Source organism: Corapipo altera, unplaced genomic scaffold (assembly GCF_003945725.1).
Source record: "Corapipo altera isolate COAL_440 unplaced genomic scaffold, ASM394572v1 67, whole genome shotgun sequence".
NCBI lineage: Eukaryota > Metazoa > Chordata > Aves > Passeriformes > Pipridae > Corapipo > Corapipo altera.
This window is the reverse complement of record NW_020884906.1, coordinates 3901923-3928338: the sequence shown is the minus strand read 5'-3', so window position 1 is coordinate 3928338 and position 26416 is coordinate 3901923. Positions and strand designations below refer to the sequence as shown.

The 26416-nt window shown below is 39.6% G+C and overlaps 1 protein-coding gene across 5 annotated transcripts in view; it reads left to right on the top strand.

The window, feature by feature from the left end:
- The first annotated feature begins 977 nt into the window (after positions 1 to 977).
- GLT1D1 (glycosyltransferase 1 domain containing 1) overlaps positions 978 to 26416 on the top strand; it is a 50026-nt gene continuing 24587 nt past the window's right edge. For 2 of the 5 annotated variants that reach the window (XM_027651998.1, XM_027651999.1), the window contains exons 1-6: positions 1161 to 1350; positions 8972 to 9120; positions 12488 to 12593; positions 16965 to 17016; positions 20357 to 20393; positions 21415 to 21471. In XM_027651998.1, coding sequence (XP_027507799.1) covers positions 1283 to 1350; positions 8972 to 9120; positions 12488 to 12593; positions 16965 to 17016; positions 20357 to 20393; positions 21415 to 21471 — 469 coding nt within the window. In that variant the 5' untranslated portion in view covers positions 1161 to 1282. Of the gene's footprint in view, positions 1041 to 1160; positions 1351 to 8971; positions 9121 to 12487; positions 12594 to 16964; positions 17017 to 20356; positions 20394 to 21414; positions 21472 to 26416 lie in introns of those variants that run through there. The other 3 variants (XM_027652000.1, XM_027652003.1, XM_027652001.1) reach the window with 3 other exon arrangements.

Below are 26416 nucleotides of genomic sequence, written 5' to 3'. Positions count from 1 at the left end.
TACCAAAATGCTTACAATTTGCCAGAACATGCTCCAGTATGTGTCTTTACCACTTCTAAACCCTCAATTCCAGAATACCTGTCATCCTCAGAGATCCACACAAGTTATTTGAAGAAGTAGTGTTTTAAAAATTATTAAATTTAAGAGCCTTTCTCTGTATGTAGCATAGTTTTCTCCCTCTACCCGAGGGAAAAGGAAGATTTGAAGAATAATTTAGGCTGCAATAACCAGGCACTGCAGTCTGCAGACCACCTTTCTCTGTCTTCTTCAGCCCTTGGGGAAACATAAGTATATGTAGCCCTGTGATGAATTACATCAGACCAGGTTATAAGCAAAGAAGTGAGTGTCCTGTTCAATCAAGCCTGCCCCACTTCTCATCTTTCTCACGGCCACAAATGTCCTGGATGCATTCTCAATGTTTTTACAAGATGTTGAATCAGGTTCAAGGCCATGGATATCTTCCATCAGCCACCTGTCTCCTGTCAATCTGCAACAGACTCCCTAAACTGGCCTCTCAATCTTCCTGCCTGCTGCCCCACCCATCCGCTCTCTGTGTATCTGATTATAATCGGGGTGAACCCCTTTTATCCTGAAGACTGGCTTCATAGTTTGGGATACACTTTTCTTGGTCCCGAGGTCATGTTCTTTTCCTCTTCCCTGTTTTGTTGTACCTTTGGATTCTGCCTGCTGTTGTGTAGGCTGTGGTTCCTCACCACGTCTTTCCCCTGGTCCCTGTGGCTCTCTTTCATCACTTGGCTTTCCTGACGTATGGAGTGGTCTTTGACCACCCCGTTGCCTTGTTCTTTGGACTAGCACACTCCTCTGGCTTTTCTGGTTGTCGGCACCTAATCCACACTTAGTTTTTTCTAACCGTGAGTACGAAGCATCTCTTGGGAGGTTCATGCCGACACGAGGAACAGCTTCAGGAGGCAGTGTTTTGGTACCAACCTCGCCTGATGCTCTTCTGGGGGAAACTTTATGGTCCCCCTGAGGCCACGATGTGAGCACGTCATCATGAAAACACACACCGCTATTCACAGGTGCGGGAGGGCCCCCAAACCTGGCACAAGCGCTGGGGCTTGGCTCGGTAGCCAAGTGCCCTCTGCCCAGGAACACCTGGCGAGGCGCAGCCGGGTCGGCTCAGCCCCGCGGGCGGGTCGGCGCAGGACTCGGCCCCGTGCCCGCTCATCCCCCGCTCATCCCCCGCTCATCCCCCGCTCCCCGCGCTGTTTCCGGGAGCCGCGGGCAGGTGAGGAGGCGGCGGCGGACCGAGGGGGCCGCTATGAGGCTGCTGCTGCTCGCGTGTCTGCGGGCACAGACCGGCAACGCCACCACGGCCGCCAGGATACGGTAAGCGCGATGCGGAGCGGGGGATGCGCTGCCCGCTGCGTGCCCGCGGGGACCCGCACCCGCCGCTGCCGCTCCGCAGCCTCCCCGGCGGGCAAAGGGGGCCCCGCGGGGCCCGCCCGCCATGCGCTGCCCGCGCCGGCGCACGGAGCCGGCTCTGCGGAGCGGGGGGGTGCGGGGGGCGGCGGCCGAGCGGGGCCTCACACACGGCCGGGCCCGCCCCCGCCGCGGGGACCTGTTATCACCGTGTCCCCTGTGCCATGGGGAGCGGGGTTGTGTCATCACCGTGTCCCCTGTGCCATGGGGAGCGGGGTTGTGTCATCACCGTGTCCCCTGTGCCATGGGGAGCGGGGCTGTGTTATCCCCGTGTCCCCTGTGCCATGGGGAGCGGGGTTGTGTTATCCCCGTGTCCCCTGTGCCATTGGGAGCGGGGCTGTGTCACCGCCAGGTCCCCTGTGCCATGGGGAGCGGGGCTGTTATATCCCCATGTCCCCTGTGCCATTGGGAGCGGGGCTGTGTTATCACCGTGTCCCCTGTGCCATGGGGAGCGCGGAGCCGAGGGGTTCCCGCAAACCCCGTGAAGAAGCCGCTCTGCTCGGGGCCGGTTGCTGGCGGAGGGGCTGCGGCACTCGCGGTGTCACCCGGGTCCCCTCGCCGGCCCGCCCCTCGCAGCCCCCGCCCAGCCCGTGTCGGTCAGTGGGTTTCCCGAGGATGCCCGCGTTGGGAAATGCTCGGGATGAGATGAGATGAGATGAGATGAGACGAGACAGTGCGAAGGGCAGCGGGGAGCTCGGGAATGAGAATCTGTACAGGAGCCATCCCGGAGCAGCATCTGTGCAGGAGCCGCTCCCGTTGCCCCGGCAATCCTGGGGATTCGACACGCGGCTCTCGGGGGGTGACGGACACGGGTCTGCAGCTCTGTAATAGAGCCCCATGAATATCCTTATTGCCCCCATTTAACTCCTCCTGTGACATGTGGGAAAAGGATGTGGCTGACAGCGTTGCTATGCGTGTAGGCTTTGGTTAAAAAAAAAAAAAAAAAAAAGTCGCCTTAAAAAGAAAAAAATTTCCCAATGGTTTTGACCTCTTGAGACCTGAGATAAGGATTTGGTTGCATCTGATCTAAAACTCATCAGCAGTTTAGTTGTTTTGCTTAGCATGAATCCCTTGGGATAGCCTTCTGCTATTGCTAGTTTTCCCTGACCTTAATCCATGTGTTATCACATGTGGAATGTTATGCATAGAAATAGTCCTCTGACATTAAGTTTTCACACTGGTTGTGTCACCCCAGGTTCAGTCTCGGATTTGTGCAGAATTGTATAAGGTAGTGGTAGAACAGACCTGCCTCCTGCCAGTCACCCAGACATTGAAGATGTAAGCAAATGGAGCATAAAGACCAGAGAAAGCTGAAGTTTTTGGTATTTTGAAACAATAATTGTTAATAAAATGTTGAGATTAAACAAATTCATTCTTATCTTTGTAACACACATTTTTATACCTGTATGCGTCACCACAGTTCCTGTGTGGTGGTTTCTGTGGTATTCTCATTTCCTTTGCTCTCACTGGATAATGCAAAACTAGTTATTCTTTAGGACACCAGTACTCATTGTTCCTCAATAAGATTATTTATTCTGCCTTTACAAATTAAATATTCACTTACCCACTTCTTCCAATTCAATTTTGAAGAAAGTCAGACAAACATTTAGACTGTGGAGCCATTCAAAGCTAATCTAGTGGAAAGCAGGTTTTGCATTATTTCTGGTTAAAATAAGTCTGAATAAGGCAGACAAACAAACATCCACCGAACTGTCTTTTAATTACACTGAGATTTATTGTGAATATGTGAGCATCCTGCGTTGAGATACAGTGGCTTAGCAAGGTGCCTTTAGGTGAGTCATGGCAAGCTGCAATTTTGGTAGCCTTCTCCAGCTGTGACTTCTGATGGTGGCCTAAAATAATGTGTTTTAGTAGGAAAGGGTATAGATTTGGTGAGCTACAGCAGCTCTGCTGACAGATGGTTTAACGTATTACCATGCTAATGCAGTCATTTGCAGCTGTATGGACACATCTGCAGTGACCTGTGTAGGGTACATCGATTGTTGATCCTGTTGCTTCCCAGGAGTACCTTACACAAAGTGGGGGAACACCTTACACAAAGTGGAGGAATACCTTACACAAACTGGATGCTGCTTTCTCATGCACAGAGACCTTGAAGTGGGAAGAAAATAATGAGTGAAAGATCAATTTAATTCATGTTCACGATAAAGCTGGATGAAGGATTCTAACAGGAATAGTGCTTGAGAGTGAGTAATGTCATGTTCAGTTCCTATCAGAACCTACCATAACTGTTATTTATAGTAATAATATAAATGAGCTTGTTCAGGGGAAAAAAACTCTCTGATCAGGGGAAAAAAATGGAGTATTAGCTATCAATTAAGACCATCATCCTCACTGAAAAGCTAGTCAGGTGACAGCTATCACTAAAACCATCCTGTGCAGATACTTCCATCTAATATTGGTTTTCTTAAGACTTCATGCCATTATAAAATGAATAAATCTACATGTGTGGCCAAAGGCTTGGGCATGTCACTTCTCACACTAATCTGCCACACCCGAGGTTATGGCCACGTGGTAAACTTTGTAATGCGTATGTTAATACACATAAAATGCATGTGTATCCAGTAAACATTTGGCCTCAGTTGTATCTGCATACCTGCTTATGAATTTATTTGTTCATTCTTTTTTTTGTCATATTGGACCGTGGTAACTTTTGTTTAAGTGTAAATGAAACAGTGACATTGTCTCCGGGTTGGACACTTGCCAGCATAGATTAATTTTATGGCTTAATAACACTGCATATCCTATGTTTGTGATATTACAGCTGTGCCCATAACTGCTTCGTCTTTTCATAAATAAGATACTCATTTCCTGAGTCTAAAGTAACTGGTGATAAAGGTACCAGAATCTCATTTGGCTAGAAATCAGCTTGCTAAAACAAGTGGTATAATGAATGTGCTGTTGGTCTTATTCGTATTACTGTGGTATCATCTTTAATCACCTTTAAAAATACGAGCAATGAGTAGAAAATACACCACCAAGTAAAAGTCTTTGCATAGGCTGCCATTCTTCAGCCTTAGAAAAGAGATCAAAGAGGGTGGCAGGAAAGAAAAGAAATTAATCTTCTCTTCCCCTTGAAATGTTCTGTTCATCTTTTATTACTTAGTAGTAAGGAGGAATAGATATCTTGAATTAATTGGTTAATTAGAAAGATTTAGATGAAGTATTTTGTCAATATGTAAATATCCTTTGGAGAGGGAGAACTTGTTGTGGTTCTCATTAAATGGCCAGTTGAGATAGCCATTCTCTAAATCTTCAGGTAATCAACTGCAAGGGAATTAAACACACAAATTCAATGCTGCTTATCATTCCTCTTTACAACTGTTTTTTTTAGCTTAGACATTTATTGGAGTAATTCTGAGCCCAAATGTTTCTTCTATTCAGTGTTACCCTGTCTGCCCCCATTACAATCCTACAGGAGAGCACTGGTACAGCAGGGGATCCTCTTCTCTTCATGGCAGGTCAGAAGGGCTCTTTTTCCTCCCCGGTTGATGCAGGTGCTGGGAGATTCCTGGTGCTCTTTGTGTGGCCATTCCCAGAGCAGGATGCTGCTCATCCTCCACCTTTGGGACTGAGATGCAATCGTTTACATGACCTAATTGTTGCTGCTTCCCAAAATTGTTTGCCTGGCAAGACCTACTTATAAGACAGGATTAAACTTTGCAGAGTTATTTTGTCCTTCCAAAGCTCTGTTACTTCAGAACACAGAGACAGAAGGATTTGCTCCCCATCTTCCCTCACTTTTTTACTTTCTGATCTTACTCAAAGTGAGTTTTATTCATACTCCATTCATGCCAACATGATTTGTCCACGCTGTTTAAAGGAGAAGTTTGAGAGAGAAATAAAATGAAGAACACATTGCTTTAACAAGTATGAAAAGAAAAATTACAAAGAAAACGGAGAAGATCATGCAGGGTTTCAACTCCTGTAATTTGACCAGCTTCAGTGGGAATTGTGAGTCCTCAGGTCTGGCTGAGTTTCAGAAGAGGCAGTGGAATGGCTCTGCTCACTTAATAAGCTTTGAATTGGGCCATATACATTTAACAGTAGTTGATGCACAGCTGCTTTACAGAACAGACAGCCAAGGGAGAGAGATAATTAATATTTTCGGATGAAGCCTATTTTGTGCCATTCAAGAAGTGTCAGCGTGTCTACCTACCAGGAACTTTTTGGAAATCAAACATTCTTTGTCTGCAAGTAACTCCATTGAAACATCAGTTGAAATTTAGAACAATAAATGTTTCTAAAAGGAAGACATCACAGAAAATATAGCAAGTTTCACAACTATAATATTTTAAAAGTAATCATACTTTTAACTTGCTGTGCTTTAACCTTAACCAAGATGTGTTTGGAACTGTAAAACTGTTTCCTTCTGTGAAAACCTGCTGAAGGAGGGAAGACTGCTGGCCAGGAAAAGTGAGAAGTAGTGATCAATACTGTAGGAAATAAAAAATGAAACTGTGTAAAACATCATTTGGTATTTCATAGTTGTGTTAGAGAAAAATGTTTTTCTATAGAAATCTTAAATAAAGTGAAAACATGTCTGAAAAGGGTTGTACCTTGTAGCAATATCTCTCTGCATACAGATCTGGAGAAGACACAAATTTCACTCATAAGTTTCATGATTTCCAAAGAGTATAAAAAATACAACAACAACAACAACAACAACAAAATTATTTCCTGAATACTAAAATAAACGGGACTAGAAAATATTTTGTCCAATATTCAGATGTGTATAAATATCACAGTGTAAGCAGTGACCAATATAATGTACTTTGATAAATGACCTTTCACACTTACTGAATGCCTAAAGTTTTCCCTGAGGGTTTCTTCCTAGAAAAACACCCAAAAGCTGGAATCTGACAGCCCAAATCCATTTTAGAAATATTATTCTCCCCAGGTCATGGCGTTGGATTCCATGAGGTTTTCAGCAGAAGAGAAAAATATGGCAAAGCAAGGCAAATTCTGGATCCAAGCAATAATCACTGTTTGTTAAGACACTTACTTGGAAATTTATATACTACATAAAAAACTGTGATAGAAAATGTAGCCTTGTGATTTAGCATTTCCAGTGTTGTCTTTGATTCCCAGGCAGCGGGAAACGTGTTCATTTTTATTTTTCATTCCGAAAGTATTTGTTTATGGAATGGCAAAATAATGTGAATACACAGTTGCCAGGGGGAGAGAAGATATGGGTAATGTATCTCTTCTGTCTTGGCTTCATTCAGGGACATCTGTGACTTCATAGACAGATCAGTCTTCAAAAAAAAATCTCCTGCAGTAATTGTGCAGCACCCTCTTATCATGTTCCTTGATAAGAGCATATGTGTGAAAACCATAATCTGCTTTTTTTGGTTGTAAAGATGAAAAGTCGTTTAGAAAATATGAAAATATGGCTAAATTTCAGTACTTAAATACTAGCCAATAACTCTGCTTCTACACATATATATTTCCATATATGCATAATTTGAAGCTTGTGACTAATGATACTGAACTCAGTGGAATGTTTATGGGATTAAGGCCTCTTTAAATCTGGAAGTTTGAATTATTCTGGGAATAATTTGGTAATTTTTCCTTCATAAGATGTATGCAAATTCATCTCCTGAGTAGAATAAAAATGTGTTTTAAAAAAAAAAGAAAGTGAAGTAATAGAGGTAATCCACAATTTCTGAGCCTTGGAACATTTGAGGGACTCCCTCTCTATTTACTGCAGAAACAGCTGTTATTGCACAGTGAGATTTGAAGCTGTGGAAACTGTAGAGGAAAAGTATTCATTCCTAGTATATTTTAAAAAAAAAAACCAAAACAACAAAAAGGCACTTTCAATTGAAAATCCTAGCTGAGTTTCTTGATTCCTGATGTCCTGAGGGAATTTATTTTCAAATTAATTGTAATATGCAAACATATTGCTTGTACATGATAGTGATTTATGGTAATTGCAATACTGATGGGAAAAAAATCCTTTTAGACTGGTTAATGAGCACCTGTGAAATTCTGGAATGCACACACGAGCATCCCGAGTATTTGCCCGAGAGATTTTTCTTTCCACAGCTGTGAGATTTGGGCATCATTATTTAGATATAAATTGAGAGCCTCTTTCCAAAGGGAAGCAGGTACTTGGAGCCAGTTTGTGGGACAGCTGATGTAAATAATTGCTTGACAGTGTAAATAAGGAGTTTACAGTCTGGCTGCATTTTATTATTTATTAGTGCTTATTAGAATTTATTGGTCTCGCTTCAAACAGCGAAGTTAAAAGTAAAAGGAGTTTCTTTTTTAGGATAAGGAAGAAATACAGCACCATATGCTGTGCCAGTGGAGCTCTGTCTGATGTAGTGCTAATACATTCCTTCCAAGGCCTCAAGACATTTTACAGCATTTTTAGCACCAATTTCTGCAGTAATGACTAACTTCTGCAGGACAGAAAATTACATTCCTTGGGAGGATATGAAATAATCAGGAAAGGAAAGAGCCCCATTATCCAGGAGGCCGTTGAGTTTGCAGGATTTTAATGCCAGAACGATTAATACGCGACAAGAAATAAATCAACTGCAATAATATGTGATAGGCAGAAAACATTCTTGTGGTCTTTTTATAATGTAGCAAATGTAAACACTGCGTGTCAGGAGAGGCAGTGTGCTAGTTCCTATCAAAACATGGAATTTCTCCTGTATGTTTTTTGGCTGATGTCCTTGGAAACGTTGATAACTGATTGTGGTTTCAGTGGGAGGAATAAAACTGTCTGTAATCAATCAGGTTCTTGACTTTGGCAGTCTTTGAATCAACGTTTTACTGTGAGGAACCATTGTATATAAAGATGAATGTGTAAGCTGACACTGAGGGGGTTTTGTTGTTGGTTTGGATTGTTTTGGTTTTTCTTCTTTTTAGCAACTGAGTTTTTTCAAACAGGCTGTGAAGGTATTTGTGTAATTACTTTTGTGTAGTTTTTTTGCTTATACTTCAATTATCCATTTGTTTTACAAATGGGTGGGTGAAGACAAGAAGCAATTAAACCCACAATCAAACAGAAAGGGAATACAATTCAACTCTCTGGTTTTCTTCATGTATTCATTTTTTTTTTTGGTTGTTCTGTAGTTTTAGTAGCATTGATTAGCTGAATATATTTGTGCTTTCTTCATTTGGTGGCCTCTCTCCAGAACAAGGATCTGGGAATCTCTAAGACCAAGGTCTAACACACTCAATTCAAAAGGAGACTTTTCAGCATAATAAGTTGAAGTTCAGTCAGGCCTTGAAATGCATGCAAATTATGTTGCTTGGAAGTGTGCCTAAGGCTTTACAATGGTGAAGGTAAGAAACACTTTCCAGGAAAAAAATAAACAACTTTTTAAATTGCTCCATCGTTGCTTGAACAAACCTAGCATGAAGTTGAATGTTAGAGCAAAGATTATTAAGGAAAAAGGTTTTGATTAAGCTTACTTGATATTCTGCCGTGCCTACAACATTGATAACTATCTTTTTTATTCTTTTTCTCTTTGTTCCAATAATGAAGGAGTCATCTGCATGCTGCAGGTCATATCTGTGTTCTTAAAGATGCTTTCCTGTATGAAAGTCCAGCTGAAATTGCCAATCTCACCTCCACAGACAAGTTTGATGCAGCCCTGGCCATTCATCTTTATAAAGGAGGCAGACTTCTGCAAGGTAATCCTCTTTCTATTTTCCAATAAAAATGCCTCTTAAAAAAGTACTGCAGGAGAAGAGAATGAATAGGAACATTTATAAATGGCTGTAAATGTATAAACCCACACACAATGTCGTTATTCTGTTTATCCACTTCAACAAATGTTCAGAAATGCTGAACATCTTTCTCTGTGGGAGATCTGATCCAGAGAGGAGAGAACTAAATAGATATACTTTAAAAGCACATAATGCATTTAGTAATTAAGTGCTTTAACTACACCAAGATAAGAGTGTTATATTAACACTAGGATACTCTCAGCAAGTGTGTTCTTTCAGAGGACAGTGGCTTGGCTAAGTATAGCTGAGGTCAAATGGAAGAAAGCAGAGAGGCTAATTTGATTTTTCTGCTCAAAAATGAGTCAGGGTTTTTGGACGTGAAATAACTTTGCCACTACATCCCTGTCAGCCAATCCATAGGAATCAAAATGTTATCAGACAAATAACAAAAGTTTCTATCTGGCCACGTACAACCAAATTTAACTTGCCATTAATGATACACTAGAAACACCAGCTTTCAAAATTACACACTGTCACCTGCTGAAATTACACACGTGTATCCATTTTTGAGATCACCTTTGTATTGTATCAATCTGTTCACTTGAATAAAGGCTCATAATTTCATACTTTCAGCAGATCTCAGTGTAAGTTCTGTTGTTAGTTTTCACCCTCCAGAAGTGCCCCTGCAGTTTGTGCTGGTGGGTTTTCAGAAAGCCTGAATTATCATGTCTGGCATGTTTCTGTTTCTTTTGTTACAATGGAGCTCTGATTTCACATGGGACCCTACAATACAAGATGATCTCTGGTAACATATAAGAGTTCTCTTACTGGAATAAAGAGATTTTTGACAAGACCTAGGATTGTTTTGGAAGAGGCTTATGGAAAGTCTGAGAACTCTCTCTTTTTTTTTTCCCTTTCTTTTGCTAAGGAACAAAAAATAAGGTTGAATTTTAAATGTTTATTGCAAAAGCATATTGGAGTTTGACTTGCATAGCAGTACCTGAATGCTGTTGCTGTTTGCCTTTCAAAATCCCAAGCGACCTGCAAAGCCCAGTACTCAAATGATTTACAAAAGCTCAGTAATTTAAATAAATCAGTCACACTGTTCCCAAAAGCATCTGCAGTAACTGTGAGAAAAATAAACCAGAAACCTGTGAAAGGCAAGACAGTATGTAGTAAGGTTGCTGGGATGATCATGGTCAAAATGTAAAAGTTATGGAAGACTTCTTGGAGGAAAAAAAGTGACTCAGGGGACACTCCTGATTCCTGTAACATTTAGAAATTTAGTCATACTACCACTGCTGCCATACTACCAATCTTTTGGGCCTCATCCTGGAAACTTTGTTCACATGAGCGGGGATGTATGATCAACATATGTAACAGATGACATAGTAATTATTTGCTTTTTAAATTTATTAGAAAGGCAATACATATTTTATATTATATTACAGAAAATCAGCCTCTTGAAGATTAGTGCTGTGGGGCTTTGATAGTGCACATTAATTCTCTTCACCTGCAAACATTAGAGCACAGTATCTAAAAATGCCAAGGAAATTCTCTAAGTAGCCAGAATGGTAATTAGTCTTTCATTTGTTGTGTTTGTTGTTTCATTTAGTAATGAGGAAATCAGCAATGCTAATAAATCCTCATCTTACAGCTCACTTAATTTTCAAATATAAATGTGAAACATAGACTACACTTTCAATCTTCATCAGCATATTTATTTTGTTACCTGGTTTTTTTTAAGATTTCCTTATTTGCTTGTTTTTAACCATGGATTTTAATTAGGAGAGTTCCCTGAATTAACCACCCCCACACCCCTAAGGAACTGTGGGTGTTTCACCAAGAGTTTTCTCAGCCATGAACATTGAAGGTCAGTCATGTCTCAAAAGGAAGAACCTCCCTCAGCACAGGAACCTCTTGTTGGTCCAGTGACAGCAAATGAGAGAAAGCAAAGGATATTTTCTGCCTTTCTGGATGCCCAGAGTGTGGTGTCAGTACAGTCTCACTCCTCACTCCTGCTCTCTGTCAGGAGGAAACCTTGGCTTCAGCTGTCACAGCCAATGGATACCTGCAAAACCCACTGCATGGGCCACCTCAGGCCCAGGTTTTGTAGACTGTCTTACTGGAGAGTGTTTCCTTTGCAAAACTGCAGCCCATTTGGAATTTCAAATTATGTTCTGCCTGTAATAATCAGCCACCAGGAGGTTGTTATTTGTTAGTTTAATGCGGTGTAAAACCGACTACTTAGTCCCTTCCAGTGCTGAAACAATGGACAGCAAACACTGTAGTCTTGATTGGCTTCAGGGGAGAACCTTACTGCTCAGTGGCTAAAAATAACCTGACTCCAAGAAAAGCAGTGCAATTAGAAAGGAATCTTACACTGCTCTTGGCTTTTGGACTGTCATCCAAGTGGTCTTTGGCTTTTCCGTGTCAGTCAGGCTGCTGTTAGCACTGGAGTGCAACACTGCCCTGCTTTGGTGGCTCTACTGGTACAAAAAGATTAATTTATTCTGATGCCATGTGTCAAAACTGGGCTTTACCAAATGCAGACACCACTGGGATATATATCATTTTGTTGATACTCTGAAGTTTGAATGCTGATACAGTCTTGTGCACAGACTCCCACAGGCAGACACGCCTTCCTCTAACTGTAATGTTCTGAGCACTGTGAGGCTTCCTAAAACAACCTCCACAAATTGGGTGATCACAGGAGGTCTTGGTACCAATTATAAACACAGATCCATCTCTTTGGGACAGTGGTTTTGTTACAGGTTCACAATGTGGTGCCTTATTTCATTTGGTGGCGTTTTCCAATGGTGTGTCTCCATCTCTACCTCTTGTAGCAGTAAAATCAGCTTAAGAAGTCAATATTAAAAAAAAATAATAATAATAATTTCAGTAACCAACTTTCCAAGGAAAGTTACCCAAACCACAGTATTGGTATGCTTGAGGGCACAGTGGCTGGGACTGGATACCTGGGACCAAACTTTGCAATACTACATCTTTTTAACATGTGAATAACATTTGAAATATATATGCTGTTTGGTGGGCTGCTAAGTTTAGACTCTAATTGATTGCTTTTAATAAGCATGAAAAAGGGAAATAAAATCTTGTAGCTATACAACAGACTGTGAAAGTGCATAGATGTTGTATGGGGTTTTCAGTGCCAAACCCATAAAAATTCAAGTTTCTCCAGGTTTCCTTTTCAAACATTTTTGCTTAAATACATGGTACAATATTATTAATGTACTTTTGGACTCTTAGTATCCACTCCTACTCTTTACCTTGACACGTGGGCCAGCTTCTCATTGTAGTCATTGCTTTGCAGGGAGCAGAATTCCTTTTGGAATCATCTTTGGTGGGACAGATGTAAATGAAGACGTCAAAAGTGAAGAGAAACGTCGGCTAATGGGAGCAGTGCTAGAGGAAGCCAGGTAAGAGCATGTGTGGAAGACTGAGGAAAGGAAACTGCATTTTTGTAATGGCAGATCTTTTAGGAAGTGTTCCCTAAGTGCTTGGAATCACTGGGAGATGTGTAGGCTGGCAGACAAAGGCTGGACTGCTTGAAATCCCCATGATCTCTACATATTGTGATTCAGTGATGAAAGTAGAACAGTTTCTTCATGAAATACAGTCTGTATGTAATCTATCATTTAATCCTTTCATCATATTTGTCCATGGAAGACTTGGCAGAAGTAGGGCTAAAACTTGATCTCTTGGGTTGTAAATTTTCAAAAAGACTGAAATCCCATTAAAAGCTAATGAAATCTGGGCTAACTAATCCTCTTCTTTGTGTACTGAATCATAAGTGTTGTCTAGAATAATAGAACTATGTGTGTGATGAGGATATAAAATTCTGAGGCAGGTGAAAGAAATGAGATGAATAGGAGCAAGAGTACTCAACCTGGGATTTGGCAGCACATTGCTCTGTAAAATAATCTACCCTATGGGTTGACCCCATAAAGAAATACACATCTAAGTATCTCCAACAATGTCCATACAGTTCCCATTTGGACAGAACTGTTCTGGCCATGAAATAACTCATATTTGGTATGTAAATAGTGAAGTTTTAGTAGTGGAGGTGGTTAATGATGAATTAGTGGTAGAGGTATGATTTTTTAAATAATAAACATTTGCTAGTGATGGAGGTATGAATATTCTCATTAATTCTTTCTGTAGTAGTATCATGAGCCTAAACAAGGTTGGACCCTGTTTCCAGAAGTGCTGAATGTTGCTCCAAGTTGCTTTTTTTAAAACATCTGTTTCTTAGTAAATTCTGGGTTAAGTTACATATATTCAAACATATAAAATATTCTATATTGGAACTAAACTAACATATATTAGGCATTAAGTGCTATCAGCACATACAGACCAGGGTTCTCAGCAGTTTAAGTGAGGTGACAACTAAAAATAACTGGCATTGTCCTGTTGCATCACAGAATCAAACCTGTCCTCAGAGGCCTCCCTCACACTTAGCTTATTGACAGAGGGCTTGATTGAAAAGGGGATCACTCAAGTATAAGGAGCTTTTGTTCTTTTTTTACCCCTGCTAATGCCATCCTTTCCCTGGATACAGGAACAAAGAAGCGGAGACTGAAGACAGTCTTGAAGCAAGTTCTCTCAATTTTTAGGTGAATTGACAAGGGGATATTTTCAGGGTGTTCTAAATCTGAAAAAGGTCTAGTGACATGTCACTGTAGTCATAAAATGTCGTTCTGGAAGTGATGAGAAGTCAGAGGAAAGGTCTAAAAACTAAAAAGGCTTTCAAGCATTTGTCACTGTTTCAACATCCCCAGAAAAGAAGTTTCCTTCTGCTTGATCCAGAGGTCTGTTTGCTTCAGCAGTGTTTAATCACATCCATGGTGGGCAAGTAAGCCCTTTTCTTCTTGGAAACTAAAGCATTTAATGTATGTAAAGCTTCCTTCAATAGTTAGCTTAAGTGTTATTAAGATACAGGTTGAGGTTGTCACTTCATGTGTAGCCAGAGCAGTAGCTCACTGATGGCAGAGGTGACTCTGCTGCTCCCTGTCTTCCTCCTCCTCCTCCTTTCTCTTGCTTGTGGCTGTGTGATCCACTCTTCCCTGTGCCAGGACTGGACTGCTTTCTGAGCAGGTTTAACTCACTAGATGACATCAAATTGGCTTTTTGTTTCTTGGGTTATTTTTCCACCCCTTTAATAAGAAAAGTCACCTTGTGGAAGGATACGAGAAGGGTGTCTGTTTGATGGCACTCGAGTTGCACAAGGTGAGATAAAATTGAAGCCTCTGGATGTCTTATCATACCCAGTGGTACTGCTGGCACACTTTCCCAAAGAGAGCTTAAATACCTGGCTGAACAGATGAGGATACTCCCCATTCATTCAGCACAGCACTCGAGCTGACACAGAGAGCTGCAGCAGGTGGATTTGGGTTCAGACAGAACCTGCAGCAGGCTTTCATCTCCTCATTTTATCTTTGCTAATACCACTCTATGTTCTGGCTGTTATTAGCTCACTTAATGCTGGCATGGATGTGCTGTTCTGTCTGTAGTGCCCTATAAAATGTGGTAAGTAAACAGACTTTAAAGACAGCACTTAATCACACTCATGGAAAAATCATTAGGGCATGTTCTTACTTAGTGTGACTTGCAGTTGAAAGCAACTTGAGGTCCTGTTCAAGAGAAATTTATATACTTGTTTACTTTTGTTATCAATCAGTCAGCAGTTATTCTTTAAACAGGTCTGAAAGAACAGAGAAAGATATCCAATGTGTCAACTAAATTTCAGCACTGCACAAAATGAAAAATGTATAAAACCAGAGTCTCTGAGCGTGTCCATTTGATCCAGTTCTGTATTTAAAATATTGTCTGTCACAAATACAGCTAATACAGCTTATGGAAAAACTGTGCTTTACTGAATTTTGTTAATGATAATTAAGTTAAGAACCTGCAGTATGCTAATATCTTGAATTTCCTATGATGTTTCAAAATATATTACTGCATCATTATGCAGTTTACAATATTTTCTCTGCTACAGAAAAAGTAATTCAGTTTTCTAGAAGTTATTCTGAATGTGTCTCTTCTCCAGTCTCATCTCTGGTATTATTCATTGCATAGTTATTAAAAGAAACATTGATTTTTTTCTTTCTTTATTGATTGCAGGGTTCTAAGCAGAAAGTATCATGAATTGTAGATTACTTGTCCAGTACAATATACCACCACATTCCATAAAACAAAGTATTGAACACTGTCTAGCTTTATGAGTGTTTCATTTTTAATCAAATTCCTCTAAATGGTGGTTGTACTCCTCTAGGGTATTTTTTTCTATTGAACAGTGTTTTGTAGACTTAGGAGCAACATCTTTTTATGCTTGTTAATGTGATGTATTGAAAGTATAATTGCAAAATCTGGGAAGGGAGCACGTGCAACTTGCCAAAACAAGCATTTGCAAAGGCTTTAATAACCTTAGAGCTGTCAAGTTGTATATGAGAAATTCATTGTGGTATAATAAAGCAGATACTGCAAAACAAATGTATGGGAATAAGGTTTGTTTTGACAAACAAAAGTAGGAGTTATAGTTCAGCATTTGTGTGACTTCTAATGAATGATTGTGATTTCATGTCCTCAGATTATAATATAACATCTCCAATGGAAAAGCACTGTTCTGGTTGGGACTTTGTGTTGTGCTTTGTCTCTAACCATTGAGGTGTTGGCTCAGGACAGAAACACTCATAAATTACATGAAAAAGAAACACTGAGTCATAAGTTCAATATGTGATGACCTCTGTTTTATATTCAACATCTACACAAGTAATTAAAAAAAGGAATTTTGCTAAGCAGACACACAGTTTCTCATATGAAGAAGGCATTCAAACATTCTGTCCCACAGGACTGATAATCTTCAGAAATGGCCCCATTTGTGGGTCCAGTCAACACTAAAGTTCCATCTAAGAACATTCAAAGCATGTGTTTATGTATCATTACAACTTAAAAGCTACATTAGAGCCCAGCATGATCTTAAGATCTCTTCTGAACAGGGATTCTTTATTGACTCTGACTCCATTAAAATATCTCCTTTGACTTCTTGGCATTACCACGGGGTCCCAGTAATAACTGGGATAACTTGTTTATCTGGTCTGTTTAGAAATCAGCCTTCTGTTGGCTGTAATGAGACACCAAATAATGAAAAGTGTTCCCATCAATGCTGCTCTTAAACGGTCTCTGATGTAACTCCTCTGTTGTGTGGAATGATAGCCCACTGCACACATTGCTCAAAGACACCTCAGTTTGTTACTCATTGACAGCTTTGACTACTTAGAAATAAGGAGAGAACAATGGGGAAGGGTTTAAAAAATCCCTCTGCTCATTTGAATTAAACTCAGCTGCAGTGAGTTGGCCCTGGGTATTGTCCAACAACAGTTTGAAAGAAGCTGCAGTTTGGCTCCCTCCTTATTTTGTGTTCTGGTTGTGAAGAGGGTTCCTGCACCTGCAGTGATGTGGGAACAGGAAATGCCAACTTCCTACTGCAGCTCTATACTCATATATTAAACTAGATAAATGGGGGATGTCCCCATTATTTGGGTTTTCTCTTACTTTGAGAAAACCTCACTTTACCTTCCCAGGAGCTCTGAGTTGTAAAGCCTGAAGAGCCATTTGTTTAACCACTGTTTTCTGCTGAAACAAATTCAAAGCCTGCTTTCTGCCTTTCCATCTATGATAATGTTTATAAGCCTCTGATCTTAGTTCTTATAAAGATTTTTTTTCTGAAGTACTTTTCTGTTTAAACACTTTAAGCAGATGATCCCAGCTATTTTTTTCCATTTAACTAGGTTTGCAGTGGCTTTCACAGTGGAAATGAAGGAACTGGCAGCAGCAGAGTGGGTATGTTTACATGATGATGGTAATGCTTAGAGTATTAGCAGCTATGCATTCTCCTAAAATGTTTTCTAAATAATGCTAAAGAATTGCAATAATCTTCATATTTGCTATTCCTGTTTTTCCTTTCAGAGGAAGCATTTCATATTTATGTGCTTCGACAGGTCAAACAGATCTGGCATTTAAAAGCTGTTTATTATTTGAAAAGAGTATAGAGCATTTTAGCAAGTGCTTCTCTGTAACATTTAGAACTAACCATTACTGTTGTTATTGAGTTTCTCCTGATGCCATGTTGTTTCTTTTGGCATCATTTAATAAACTTTATGTTGCCAAAATTGCTCTAGGCAGCATTAGTTCTAATAAAGAATTTTGAAGAATAATTTGAAAATACTTGTTTTGCCAACCCTGGAAATAGAATGAACTTCTTCAGGTGGGTGAACTGCAGGGGTGAATTTGAAGCTATGCTTTAGTGGGTCCCATCATTGCATCTGCTGCACTGCAAGTCCTCTTCAGACATTCAGTGTGATTATTTTTTTAGTATCTGATGCTCTTGTTTGAAAATAGATGGTCAACATTTCCACCTTTACCTGGCTGAGTTGATGGCCAGGAGAGGAAATTGAGACAAATCCTTGAAGAAGTAGAAACTAAGTACTTGGTATCCCTTCAGTTCTAATTTGCATTGTAATATAATCATTAATGCACCTTTGCCTACAAAATAATCACTTAGGGTGGAGCTTGCACAGCACAACAATTGAATATATAATACTGTGCTTCAGCATTAATTGATTTTTAAAATCTATCTGCATTAAAAGGATACATGAGCAGACATAGGATTTGGTATTTTATATTACAAATATAACTTGATTTTAATAGTTACTCCAATGAACTTCATGATGGGTAAATGTGAAAGGGCACAGCTTCTGCCATAGATCTTAAGCAAGAAAAGAGCAAAAGTAACAGGGTGTAAGGAGGAGAAACAAAACTGAAGTTTGAAATCCTTTCAAAATCAGCACCTCAAACGTTTTTAGCACCGAACTTTGATTTTACCTGAACACCTTTGTGCTCTGGGCCTGTGAGACTCATTCAGTGTTTTGGAGGGCTGAGGCAGACAAGGACTTGGAGGCAAGTCTGTCAAGTCCTAAACTGAAATCCCACCTGCTGACCTGCATCTTAAATGCTGGGGGTTTGAGACCCTGTTCCAGCTGCATCTTCATGTAAAGGGTGAGAGCAAAGGCCACGTATTTCCTTTCAAGCAGTGAAGAATAGGAATACATTTTTCCATACCTAGGTCATGGAATATTAACATTTTTTCCATATTAATTCACACTAATGTGAACTGCATTATTCCTCTAATGTGTGCCTTGCTAGCTAAGAGAGTCAATTAAGAATTTTAATTACAAACATGTAAGCAGTTGCACTGTGCTCAAGGGCTGTATCTCCCACCAAATTCTTTTCTGTTACATTGGATGAATTACCTTTAATTACGAAGTACAACATTTGTAATAATCTGTACTCCAGGTACAGATACTGTAAAAGATCTTGTGCTTATGGTCAGGGTTTTATTTCAACAGCATAAAACTGGTGCATGAGAATTACCTAAGCCAGTTTTAGTGGCGTCCAATTTCATTTTCCATCCTCCTCAAGACCATTTAAAATGAAGAACGTAACAGAAAATTGATCTAAAAAGTGTGACTGCATCTCTATGCTCTGGTACCCAGCATTCCTAATATTTTCTTCCCGATCATCCAAGCCCTGGCAGGGTTATATTTACTCACCATAAGCCATTTGGGGTCCAGCAGAGCATGAAACAAGACGCTTGGCTTAAACTTATTTTTGAAACTTAGTGGTTTTAAGGAACTAAAGGCCTGCCTTCACCCACCTGAGTGTGAGGCAGAGCTGTGCAGTGGGCCAGCAGTGGGGGCAAGGCTGGCTCCAGCTGCCCTCTGCTCTTCCCACCTTCCATTTTACTGTGTCCAAGTGCTGAATTTCAGCTCTCCCACTGCAAATTGAAATTCTGAAGTTGCCCTCCAGCTTGCAGTGCCCTCTCCATTGTTTGCAAGGGGTTTCTTTTTATGAGTGGAAGATCCAATATAATTTAAAATGTTACTTATTCATAAGGGAGGGAAGGTCCAATGTTAAGTAATAATTACAATTATGTAATAATGTATTAAACTCTTTTTATTATTTTTAAATCCTTTGAGCACAAAAGCTAACAGATTCTGACAGATGAAGTCCATAGAACATCCTCAATCTCCCACTGCAGCATGAAGTGTTGTTTTTTCCCCCATTTCATTTACATGTGTATTTTTCATGTAGTTTTTGTGACAAAGTTCACTGTGATTCTCAGAAACCACCTCCTTCCCATCTGTGAGCCTCTTGCTGGTCACTATTCACTTTTTTAATGATCTCTTTTCTTTCAATTCCTTTTTCCAGTTCATTTCCAGTAGCTGCTATGACTGGGCAGGGACTGAAGGGGAGTCTCACAGGAGTGACAGGGGAAAACCAAAATGTTTGCAAATTAAAAAAAAAAAAATTGCTTCTGTGGCTTCCTATTTTCTGAGCTGACTGATCCAGGAATTGGTTGCTTAGCAGTTTGTTTCTGAATTAATTCTGTTTTCATTAAAAAAATATATTCCACGAATCCACAGTTGGAGTTTTAGAAAGATATTAAAATAGGAAATTGCTTCTTTAATCACCTAAATTAAATAACTAGCAGAGTAACACTTCAGGAGTGACTTTGGAAGTGTAGTAATTACCTCTTTTACTATAGCTATTTTAAAGTAATTTATTTTGCAATTTCTGTTTGTGAATGTTCTGCAATAACTACTAGTTGCCAGTTTTCCTGTATAGGCAAGTCTACATATATTTGACAGCAGTTTCTGAAACAGATAGCTTTAAAAATTTTATTGTGGATAAATGAAGACTGTGTTTTCAAAACCAGTCTTTCAAGACTAATATTTTTTGAGGGGAACTAGGGCTGATTTTAAACTAGTTGAAAATCGTTTTATTCTATATTTCAATTTTCTATGCAGTAAGCAGGATAATGATCATAAGAAAGGATACAGAGATAAACTAAAAATATATATTTGTACTAACTCAGTCCTTGTGTTAATTGCAAAATTGATTCATTGACTCTGTAAATGTTCATAGTAAATATAAGTTACATTGCTTGACTTAGCTTTTGGTTTCACATAAATGTATCTTCCTAATAGTCTGGTTTGAGTTTTGATAATCAAAAGAAAATCACACTGACCTGTATTTGTTATACTAGTTGGGTTTTTTGAAGTGTGAACAGATATTTTATGTTGAACTGTGAAAGTTACTTTTCTTCTCCTTCTCTTTAAAGCCAGAGGCGAGGAAGAAAATATATGTCCAAACTCAAGGTGAGAGTTTTGAAATGCTGAGTAAGGCATTCAATGGATTTGAGTCATGTTTAGTACCTGTATGTTTATGTGTCTGCCTTCTTTGCCCCAGAAATATTTTATTGAAGTGGGTATGGGGTTTGAAGTCCTGACTCCACTGGAGTTGAGCTTTTTGCTGTTGATATTGAGGCAGTATTTGGGTCTCAGCCTAAATTTTCAACTCATTTGTTGCTTTTATAAAAAGCTTTCCCAGATGCCTTACAGCAGGAATTGAAAGATTAGGTGACACCTAAGGTAACACTGAGCTATTTCCAAAGTCTACAGGAGTTTTTATGCTGAATAATTATTCTCTGAAACTCCAAATTCTTTTAAATGCTTTGAGTTTCCCACATAATGACACCCAACAAATGTCTAATCCAAAGTGTATTAATTCAGTGATCAGTCTAGGGAACACTCAGCTCAGTATTTTAGGTGTGATTACTTAAGCTACAGCTTCTAGTTTTATTTATCTAAAAATAACTCTCTGTGGATTCCAAAATTCATTCCATTTTGCATATTTCACTTTCAAAGAAAAGAAAATTCTTTTCAAAACTCTAATGTTGAAATAATTCATTTTGAAGTCTATTTAGCCCATATTTAGTCTGTATTTAAGCCTCCTGTGAGGTAATAATTAACCTAGAGATTAAATCTTTTATGTTAAGGACTTTGGGTCTCAGCCTGCCCTGTATCTGTTTGGGAATAATGTGCTCCCTCTGATGATGTTGTCTCATATGTAGATTTTAAAAGGCCAAATTTAGCATGGTTGGGTTGCTAAAAAAGTTCATGTACTGTGTGGTTGTGCAAAAATTTCAGCTGAATTTCAGTCTGATGCCCGTGGAATGATTGTACAGGCAACCTGACATTGTTGGGATGGGAACAGCTGTGTATGGAATTCAGTGTGCTGGACAGAAATACTGTTTTCTTAGACCTGAAGGCTTCAAGAACCACAGTTCAGCCACCCAGGGGTCATCAAATGTATGACTTGTCTTTTTTTTTAACACAGGAATTAAGACAACCCCCAGTGAAACATTTGACTGGTACAGATTTCTAGAACGTGCAGGTAAAATTCATTTTTTTCCTGTGTCCACTGTATTTATTCAACAGAAACTGAGAACACAAAGTTTAACTAATCATGTAATAGAATGGACTTAATTATATGAAAAATGGCAGACTATCAATCAGGATTAACCTGGTCAGTAAACTGCCCAGACTGCCTCCAAATTTCTGGTCTGGCCAGGGTTAAACTGCACCAAAATGGTCACAACATATGGGTCAGTGTCCCTTAAAGGTTAACTTAAACCAAAGCATCAATACCTGAGCATGATGTGCTTTATCTGTGGGATAGAAACTGGGGATGCCACTTGCAGAAGAGAGGGTGAGGTGACAAACTGCTGAAAAAGGGAAGTGTGTGTTGATGTTTTATAATTTGGTCTTGGTCTAGAGCCTGTCTCTGTTCTCACCAAAGTAATGGTGTGTAAGGCACATGGCCTAATTTAAACCACCTGATCTGGGCAATTCTTTAATTGCTTCAGCTGCCTTTCCCCCCCAAAGAATAATTTATAGGCATTTTCCTGTGGTAAAAATGTTTCAATATTATATTCATCAATCTGATCTCTGATAGTACAGCTGTTCCCTCTGTTACAAATGAATCCTCACCAGTCAATGGCATTATCACACCAGTAACTGGGTGCCATTAGTCAAAGCCAGTGTCAATTTTAAATTGAGCAGTGTGAGGGTATTTTGTTCTCAGTAAATCACAGCACACAAGCACGGTGCCACTAAGATTAATAATTTTCTGAAGTGAAATGATTTGTCACTTTCTAGCTCAGCCTTAGTGTTGATTTGATCTCTTGTCCAACCATTTTATGATTAAATGAGCAGTCAACAGATTGAGGAGGGGGAAGCTCCCCCTAAAGTGAATTTCTAATATATTAGAGACAGTTTTTTGCCTAATGTGTACTAATGCAAAAGTGCAAAATAATTCATAAAGTACATGAAAAGCAAACTAAAATGTGACTCTAACATCTGTGCTTCTTAAATAATAACTTGAAAACTGGCATCAGATTATTCAGTATTGGTTTTATGGACTGTTTCATCTCATTTATCTTCTCAGCCTTGTCTCTGTGCCCACCTCTGGTGGCAGCCTCCACTTTCCACTTCTTTTAATATTGCACATGGAAGCAGGGGTTTTTTTTGGCTGTACCTTTGCACTTTCCATGGACTAATTAGGATTTCCCACTGAATTGCTTTTCTGGGGATTTGCAGTTTCAAAGTGTTTAAAATTCTATTAAACTTGGAGCAATCAGTAGAAAACTATCAAAAATAGAAGGTAGTTTTACTCAGAAGAATGTGATGTTGATAGTGTGGGCTTGCACAATGAAGTGCTCTTGAGAACATCCCGAGCTTTTATGCAGATAAAACTGTCCAATCTCGTTCAGCTCATGGCATTTATGATCTCTTTTTTAAGACTTTTTTCATGGAGTTCTATTCCATACCTGAAGGCACTTAATGATTTTTCTGGGGGAAGATAATTTCTCCTGATAACTCTTGCCTGTATCTTTAGCAGTATCCTTCAAGATCTGTCAAATTCAGGATTCCCAGGCCTGAATGTAAAGAAACAGCACATGCCCTACAGTGGAAATTATAATCCATTTGAGGCATCACTGTTAAACATCCTCGGTGTTCAGACCATACATTGTCAAGTTACTCCTTCAAATGAAGCAGGCTCTTCAGAATCCTTCGAGGCTTTTTTCCACAGGACACACTTCCTATGAACATTCTTTGTACTGATTTTTTTTCAGTCATAGGAAACATATGCTCGTGTTAAATATAACACCACTACATAAACAGTCTCTTTAGATCAGTGTAAAAAAGAATTTAATGGTAGATTTAAGTGAGTGGCAGAATGCATCACATACATTTTACAGTGGGACACTTCCAGCCCCCAAATGTGACTGGTACTGAACCAAAATCTAAGGAATCCCAGCTTTTTGTACATTCCATTTGATAGTTTGGGTATAGCATAAAGAGCAGTTGCCTCACACAAATGAAAACAGTGCTGTTAAAAGTTGGGGTTTTTTCACGTTATTACAGGTGCAGAACAATCTCAGTACAAAAATCATAGGATTAGTATTTTTTTCATAATCTCTGCAGTAGAGCTGCAGAGGTGATACTGGTGTTGTGTTAGTTTCTATCTGCTAGCTGCAGTATTTTCAGTGGCTGGTTACTAACATTTATTGGCTAAACCTACAAAAAATAAAGGCTTTTAAATTTAATTGACACTCTGGTTAGTGGTCAGTGTCACAGCTTATGTCGAGGAGAGACTGCAAGCAGCAGTAGTCAAACCAAAAAGCTGCACCAAGTGCAGACTTCAACACAGACTTCAAGAAAACAACATTTTCAGTATATTTAGTACCTCAGGCTATTTAAGGAAGTATTACTGCCTGTGTCAGTCCAGAGATCAGACCAGATGATCAAAATGTTTTTCTCTGACCTTACAATACAGGAGTCTCTATGCAGCATAATCAGGTTGATGGCAATTTTAGAAGCCTATCTATAGACTTGAGAGAGCCAAGGAAATTTCAGGCCTTTGCTGTAAATTGATTGACAGAAAATGACAGGAGAGTCTAAGAAAATGTGAAACCTGAGGCTGATCTTCTCCAACAGCTCAGCTCAAGGATGGAGCAGAGCTGCCTGAGATCAGAGACAGGCTTGATGGCATCATCCTAGGATGAAAAGCTCCTTTTGATTTCAGTGGAATGTGGCTGAAGCTTGGAAGATGTAGACCTTAATAAACACTTAGGCATCATGTGATTAGAAGATGTGGATGACCACGAATTCCACACTAACAAACTGAGAAAGCCCAACAGATAAGACTTAAAGCTGGTTTCATGGAAGGTGACACAGAATCATGGAATCACATGCTGATTGCAGCATCAAACACAATATGCAACATGCTCTTTTAGTTTGATTTTTCTGCTCTCTTGTAGTTTCTGTTTCATAGCACAGCTATTTTCAGAGCTGGAAAAGTTTACATAACCTGCCATGACCAGGCAGAGGCATTATATTTTCCTAAAGTTGTGCTGGAAAGAAAGACCCACGTAAGAAAAACTACATAGTAAAAGTTTGTGCAGATATGTAGCTGACCATATAAAAAATTACATGATAGCAGCCATGAACTGGGTTCCCTAACTGATCTGAAACCATAGGGCTTTTTTGTTGTCTGATCTGTTAGAAATAATGAGAAACGGGAAAAAAAGGATTGATTTGAGAATTTTGCAGTCTAATTTTTCTGGGTTAGTAGCTTGCCCCTGGAAGTTTACAGGTTCATTTAATTTCTCCTGTCTTCACAAACGTATCAGCAACTCTAGCAATTATTCACTATTGACTGTGAATAGCAGTGTAAACACTTCAGATAAAGTTATTGCCTCCGCTTCCCCTTAGTTTCTGAGAAACAAATTGCTTTGTAAAATAAAAGCTCAACTTCATGACACGGTAATAAATGTTTGAGATCTGCAGGTGGTAGAGTATGTTGCTGAAATAAGGACTAATTGGGCTAATAATTGTCAAACCTCTGTGCCATCAGTGGCTTCAATTAAACTTCAGAGTCAATATAAAGCAAAAGAGCCTGTCAAAGCTGTACTGCAGTGGGACAGCACCATGTCAAACAAGCTGCAAAACTTGGCTTGGTTCTAATATTTGACTCATGAAAGAGATACAAAATCAAACTCTTGGTGCCAAGAGACTAAAAGAGCTAATACATGGTATTTCTGCTGTGTGTAGGGAGATGAACTTCAGAAAAAGCTACCAATTGAAAGATTTAGAGTAGCAAAGATTCATGCCAGAGCTGGACAAGTTTATGCATGTTTCAAACTCAAGAAAATAAAATCACCATCTTAGAGACTGAAATCTCAGCAATAAACCTGTGGATTTCCTTTTCTAGGAGATCAGTCAATACTTTCAGATGCTCAGGAGATGGATAAATGAAATATTTTCGAGAGGAGTAAGAGACCTGCTGTGGTTCAAAGTGAACAGACAGGAAAATGAGAAAGGGTGTTTACCCTCACCATCTCATCATGGCTTAGATTTTGATTCTGACCAAAAATGGATGACTAAGCTCAGATAACATGGACTTGGTGTTGCTCTCTGAAGGTCTGTAGAACACAACAGTGAACTCGAAATCAGGGGTTGGAAAATTAATTTTTAAATCTGCTTCTTTACCTCTCAGCAAGCTAATGCTTGATATTACTCATTCACTTAGAGGCCTGCAGCTTTCAGTAAGATTAAAGATTTGCAGGAAGACATTTATTTTTATTGTACATCTGTGACTACTACATTTTTTTCCCAATGGGACCTGAAGGGATGGAGTTAAATGAATCTACTCTTTGCAAAATCTGTTTAGATAACACTTGTACTTATTCTTGCCTTTCTTAGGAAAACAGTGTTCTTACTAATGCTTCAGAAATTATTTAGGCTTTTGTGTTAGCTGTCTGTGTTCATGTTTTGCTATCCTGGCATCTAAGTGCAAGTGTTTAAAATGGCCAAAGTGTAAACTATCATAGAGTGTCATAATTCTCTTCTCCCGAGTAACAAGAGGAAATGGCCTCAAGTTGTGCCAGGGGAGGTTTAGGTTGGATACAAGGAAAAACTTCTTCACAAAAAGGGCTGTCAAGCCCTGAAACAGGCTGCCCAGGGCAGTGGTGGAGTGACCATCCCTGGAGGTATTTAAAAGATGTGTAGATGTGGCTCTTGGGGACAGGGTGTGGTGGTGAGCTTGGCAGTGCTGGGGTAATGGTTGGACTCAGTGGTCTTAGAGGGCTTTTCCAACCTGAATGATTCCAAGATTCTGTGTAAAATAGTTGCTGTGACAAACAGTTGCATTATGAAAATGTTTTCCTGTTTTCCCCTTTTGATGTACTCTGTTCTCTCGCTCTGTCTTGCATCAGAACAGCTTCCCAAGAGTCAAGCAATTATTAAACCTGCTTGCAGGTGAATGGGTAAGTCTG